This window comes from Arachis ipaensis, chromosome B03, assembly GCF_000816755.2.
Source record: "Arachis ipaensis cultivar K30076 chromosome B03, Araip1.1, whole genome shotgun sequence".
Taxonomy (NCBI): Eukaryota; Viridiplantae; Streptophyta; class Magnoliopsida; order Fabales; family Fabaceae; genus Arachis; species Arachis ipaensis.
The window spans coordinates 115938341-115944383 of record NC_029787.2 but is presented as its reverse complement, the minus strand read 5'-3'; the positions used below and the strand labels follow the sequence as shown (position 1 = coordinate 115944383).

Below are 6043 nucleotides of genomic sequence, written 5' to 3'. Positions count from 1 at the left end.
TAATTTCGGAATAAATTAAAAAAATTTATTAGAAAGGACGATTTTAAAATGAAATGTAACATTAAGGACGGTTTTAAGTCGAAAACTACATCAGGGACGGTTTCGATTCTGACCCTCAACGTTAAGGACCAAAATCGTACTTATCCCTAATAATAATAATAATAATAATAATAATAATAATAACCTCCGTTTCATAAAAAGACTAATAATAATTAGTAATAATAATAATAATAACAACGAAACAATACTAATAATAATTCAAATATTTCTAACAATAATAATAATAAAAAAATTTTACCTCTATTGACATATTCAGAAAATTCTGGAACATATATGGCATCAAGATTCAAAGTATGCATAAACGATAGTTTTTCCGATGAATGTTGATCCACTAGTGCATTAGCAACATCTGCTACATCTCCCTCAACTGATATATCATCTTCTTCCACATGTTTAGTTGGACCAACAACTTCATAATTACTTTCAAACTCTTCATCATTTTCGGTATTATAACCCATCCAGTCTATATTGGTTCCGGAAAATCAATATTTTCAATTTCTTCGAACTCAACATATAACTCGATAAGTGAGACTCGGGCTCTAGTTTGATGGTAGGTCGAAAACATTCCTTGTATACTAGCTTTGTCAGCCACGTGCATTACTTGAAATTGAACGAAACCACCAAATACTAACACAGGCTACCTATATAAAATATTGGTCACTCTCTTCCGGCCTTGCTGACCTACACTCTGACAGAGTACATTCTTAAATCCTTCATATGTTATTGAAAGAGAAACAATAATAACACATGGATTCTCATACAAAAAACTCACACCCTCATGTGTATCATACAAAATCTGACCATTGAAATATATTTTTAAACTAACATAACTCTCCATTTTATACACTTATTACATTTACCCACAACTTATTTCACTCAACAAATGCAGAACAACTTCAACTGCTAAAGAATGAAGAACAACTTCACAGCTAAAGAAGTAAGAACAAATTCAACTGCTAAAGAATAAAGAGTTCTAAGTTCTCTGAAAATTTAAAGACAAATAACTTTGTGTTGTTCACTTTCCACTCTATTCAAGGTGTTTCTCGCATAATACTAGCATACCTTATATAGCTAATTTTAAATTTTTTTATTCATACTTGTACTAAACGTCACCACCATTTTGACCATTTTCAACAGTAAAATTTGTTTCAACACAAAACAGCACCGCCGTTTTCTATTTTTAAATTAAAAATTTTTTGCTTTCTAGACAAAACGGCAACAATTATGTTTATTTTTTTAATTATTTATTTCTAGCAAAACGGTAGTGCCCTTTTGATTTTATTTATTAAAAAAATTTAAATCATGTACAAAAGACGTTTTGTATCTTCTGACAAAAAATTCTTTCTCTCCCATAACAATGTTAAACTCACCTAAAGAAAAATATTAAAGAAAAACACACATTTTTTCACAATATTTAAAAAACTCAGCCACAATAACATACAGCATCGCGCGTGTAATAATTTTTGTTATTGTTGAGTCTGTTTGATTAAATTTTGATGGCAATAATATGGTTGGATGCATAGCCTGTTTCTAATAATAGTATTCTCTCTTATTGAGAGAGAAGAAAAAGGAAAGAGGAAAGCAAGTTACTTTACTTTAAAGCAACAGTTAGGGTTTGTGGAAGGAATCGCAGAAGAAAGGATTGATTGGCTTCAATGGGTGAGAACGGTGAGATTTTTCCTGATGATGTGATGATAGATATTCTGAAAAGGCTTCCAGTGAAATCTTTGATGCGATTCAAGTGTGTCTCAAAGAATTGGGCGAATCTCTTCAGAACCCCTCATTTCACGGCACAGCACCTTCGCCACTCAATTCAGAATCGTTTTCTTCTTCTTCAGAGAATTCAACGTTCTCCTACTTCCCCAGTGTGCTCCACTCCAACATCCTTCTGCTTAATTGGACCTGACCTCAGTGTTCACGAGCTTGAATTTCTCAATTTCGCCTCAAATGGCGCCAAGATTGTGGGTTCCCGCAATGGCTTGCTGTGCTTACGTCACACCGATCACGCTCTTTCCATTTGTAATCCAGCAACAAGACAAGTCACACAGGTACCTCGAACCCTAACTGATGTCAGGACTCTTTACTATTTTGGATTTGGCTATAGTCCACTTGTCAATGATTACAAGATAGTGAGAATTTGTGTATGTGAGTCTTATGAGTCTGATGATGATGATGATAATGAGGGTAATGATGGAATTGTGGTTCTTGATGACATTCATGTTAACCAAGTGGAAGTGTATTCCTTAGCTAGTGGGTCATGGAGACAAGTTGATGCTAGCAATTTGCAAAATTTATGTTTGGTATCGAATGCTATTGCCGCCGGTGGAGGCATGTTTTGGAAGGCCACCACGAGCTCCGAGCTCGAGTCCAGTCAAGATCCTGATGAATGTTTGGTTTCATTCGACATTGGACATGACATTTTTAGGTTGTTAAGAGGTCCTGAATCACACCCTTTGCCCACTACTTACTCCTCTACCTCTGTGCTAGCAGAATACAATGACAAACTTGTTATGTTTCATCAGTTTATGATGGGAAACTTCCATAATTTTATGATGGTAAATGGTGAATCTTCTCTGATTGACTTGTGGGTATTGGATAACACTCATACATATGCAGCTGAAGGGGAGAGATGGATTAAACGATACAGGGTAGGGCCCTTTTCAAGGATAGTATATCCAATAAGTATTTGGAGAGATCAAATTGTTTGCCACCGATTGCTCGAGCATGTTGATGAATCTGGTCTAGTGAAAACTACTCTATCCATCTTGAATCCTTACAGTCGTGAGTTAAAGAATCTACCAGCTCACAGAAATGAGAATTATTATGTTTCTTTCAACTATGCAGAAAGTCTTGCATGTAGCAAACATTCAGCTTGAACAGTAGTCTCCATTTTCCGTTCACAAGAGAGGCTTGACTTGTCTAGCTCCTGTAAAATACCAATTAGGGTGAATAGAAATTTCAATCTCGTGCATTTTGGATGGGATATTAGTTTTTTAATTGTGGTACACGGCAGACATCAGACTATCGGAGCTACTTGTTTCAATCTTTGTAACCTTGTTTTACAGGTTTGACCATGGATAGTTTTTATTGTTATATAATTAAATCTGTTTGCCTATCATTTTAGACTGTTGAACCTTTTAAAAAGGAATTTAGGAATGTATTGAAAAGTTTAAAAGTTTATTGGTATACGACACATTTTTTGGGAAACGGAAGATTGAATATTCATTTTGGTCCTTGAACTTATGAGAGTGCTCAACATATTGATGATTTATTTCTGAAACCTTCTAAACAACTCTTCTACTTTTTTTTTTTCCTTTTTTTGTTTGAGAGGGGCAAACTTGTTTTGAGTCCCAGTGTATCCGAGACATCATTGAAAAAGAAGCACAAGATATTTCAGATGCTCCTACTTTTATTCTTCCCTCTCAGGAAACAAGAATAATGTGGTTTTCATCTGTAACTATGTGCGCTCATCTTTGTCATTGTTCTTTATACTGAGTTAAGCACTACTTTTGAGATATGCCATGTATTATATTCAACTATAATTAACTCAATTTTCATGGATATTGAGCAAGAGATTTTTCTATAGTTAATTATTTGTTGACTTTGTGAAACTCTTTCCTGTGATTGAGTGGCGTTCCTTGCCCTCATTCAGTCATTTGATGCTCATTTCAACCGACTATGCAGATAAGTTTTTCTATTATGTGATGAGTTAAAGAGTAGTTGTACTTTGCTCACATTATTAATTGTTTTGGGAATTGTATTTTTTATACTTTGTTTATTGCCAATTCATCTACCCTATATACCAGTTAACCTATGTGGAGAAGAATCAAGAATGCATGTACCACTTATGTTATTCTTCTCAGGGAATAAGGAGCGACATAAAATGTTCGAAATTTCAATCTTCTGATTAGTGAATTATGTAGTAAATAAATTCATTGACATTTGGAAAATAGTTACATACATAAATTAGCATAAAAACTCTCCTGAACGGCTGAACCTTTGTAACCTGAAAAACGAAAAAACGTAAGGGAGAATGCGAACCTTGCAAAAGAATCTATATTTAGCCGTTGAAACTTGGTATTCAATTGGCACCAGTGGTCTAGTGGTAGAATAGTACCCTGCCACGGTACAGACCCGGGTTCGATTCCCGGCTGGTGCATAAATTTCTTTTAAAATTAAGGTACACAGAGACGTAGAGTTCTCGCTATTCGATACTCACTTTATTGGCGTCGCTCCATCTCATTAAATTGTTTGTTTGTGCAGGGCTTCAGGCTAACTGGTGTACAACAAGACTTTTTTTTTTTAATAGACGTTGAGATAAGTCTTTAATCCTGATCTTTACTTGATGTTTGTAACACCATACTTTAAGGGTGTGTGTGGTTGGCGAAATTATAAATAATTCCTAGGAATTGTAAGATAGGAATATCATATTCCTATATATTCCTATGTTTGGTTCAAAGTTTGAAAAGCTATTCCTAAGCAAGTTTGATTCCAGGGAATCAAAATACTATCATTTCAATTCCCACATTTCCCTTGGGTATCTTTGATTCCCATAAGAATGGAATCTTTATAATAAAATAATACTTGAACCACACACATCCTAAGAGTTATATGACTTATATCCCACCTATCCAAACAACTGGTTACTAGTTCTTGAAAAATTAGAGCAACTTTATATTTTTTTGGTGGAACACATGCGCAAAAAATCTTTTTGTTTTCGATAAATATAATTTCGCATTTTACAGATGCGAATAATAAAATTTCAAGATGGCACTCGCGCAAATTGGAAGAACAGAATAATTTTTAAACTACAGCAACTAGTGCTTTTCGCAAGAGTCTACATTATGGTGTACCCTTTTGATGATATACTAATACCCTTTATAATTGAATTTCAAATTCCGACCACCACAATTTCGAATATAACGTGAGACCAATTTAATCACCTGTGATAATTTTAATGTGTAAATTACAAAACTGGCAATTGCCTCCTACTGTCCTACATAGTCCACATTATGGCCATGCTCTGTAGCTAAGCTATACAAGAGAACGGGCTGGTACATGCATTCATATGATAGCTTCTAGCGAGGTCAAAAATTTTCCTGCATCTTCAACTTTGCATTATACAACACTCTTTTGACTGTAACCCAAACGATCAGTCAACTAACAGGTTTAACTTTGATTCTCCTCAAAGTCAAGTCCTTTTCCTTTTGCTTGATTTATTGCTGTGTTTGTCTTTTTCCCGCTTTTTGTCAGTCTTATGGCTTCTCTTCTCTTTTTCGGGTTTGACAACACTCTTACTGGATTTCACGCTAACAAGTCCGCCAGTGGGTATCTTTCCACCATTATTTTGTAACAAATTCTCAAGGCTGGATTCTCCATCTTGAATGGCATACTGTTGGATCATATCAGGAGCAAAAAGTGCTTCTGTTTTTGACTTCATGTCATCCTATCCAGTAATAAATAATCACGCAAGAGTTAAGAGCTACTTCAAATGAGAGGTTGGAGAAAGGAGCTATGGCCGTATGGGGATCCACACAAGAATATTCAACAGAATAAAGCAAATGAGAAACAAGCATACCTCAACTTGTTTAGCTGCATTATTTAGATCTTCATCCACAGAGACACTATGAGGTTCCATAACAATCTGGGGGCAAAAACAGATGAAGGGTAAATATGAAAAAGTAGGCACATTAGTGAGACATGCAAAGGAGAACCAAATATTAGGAAACTTTATACACAGCAGCACACATATATGACGAGTTCACTGACCAATTTGTGAAGAATTCTTCTGAAAGAATAAAGCTATGGAATAGACAAGGTAACATTATCAATAAGCTTACCTCTTTCAGTCGGGGCAAGGTTGATTCAATCTCCTTGGATGCAAGACCGTATAAATATTTGTAAAACTTCTTCATAACCTTTATAAATAAAGACAATATTTGTTGCCTTTCCAACTTCATTTGTTCCTATTAAATGAGAAGGG

General features: G+C 34.9%; 2 protein-coding genes and 1 non-coding gene across 9 annotated transcripts in view; 2 read left to right on the top strand and 1 right to left on the bottom strand.

Moving 5' to 3' along the window:
* LOC107631142 (putative F-box protein At5g62660) lies at positions 1417-3521 on the top strand. The gene is made up of 2 exons (XM_016334484.2): positions 1417-2799; positions 2905-3521. The coding sequence occupies exons 1-2, from the start codon at positions 1716-1718 to the stop codon at positions 2934-2936; spliced, it is 1116 nt and encodes a 371-aa protein (XP_016189970.1). The 5' UTR covers positions 1417-1715; the 3' UTR covers positions 2937-3521.
* On the top strand, positions 4149-4219 carry TRNAG-GCC. The gene has a single exon. It is a non-coding gene; the product is annotated as a tRNA-Gly (tRNA).
* Positions 4924-6043, bottom strand: part of LOC107631143 (RNA cytidine acetyltransferase 1) — an 11196-nt gene continuing 10076 nt past the window's right edge. For all 7 annotated transcript variants that reach the window (XM_016334485.2, XM_021119351.1, XM_021119349.1 and 4 more), the window contains 3 exons: positions 5901-6026; positions 5639-5704; positions 4924-5506 (listed from right to left, as the gene is read on the bottom strand). In XM_016334485.2, the coding sequence (XP_016189971.1) occupies positions 5252-5506; positions 5639-5704; positions 5901-6026 (447 nt within the window). In that variant the 3' untranslated portion in view covers positions 4924-5251. The remainder of the gene's footprint in view (positions 5507-5638; positions 5705-5900; positions 6027-6043) is intronic.

Bases quoted from the DNA above. Each gene is read 5' to 3' on its own strand.
- LOC107631142 (XM_016334484.2), top strand. From the start codon at position 1,716: ATGGGTGAGAACGGTGAGATTTTTCCTGATGATGTGATGATAGATATT. The intron at 2,800-2,904 runs GTCTAGTGAAAA...TCAACTATGCAG, and splicing joins CGAGCATGTTGATGAATCTG to AAAGTCTTGCATGTAGCAAA.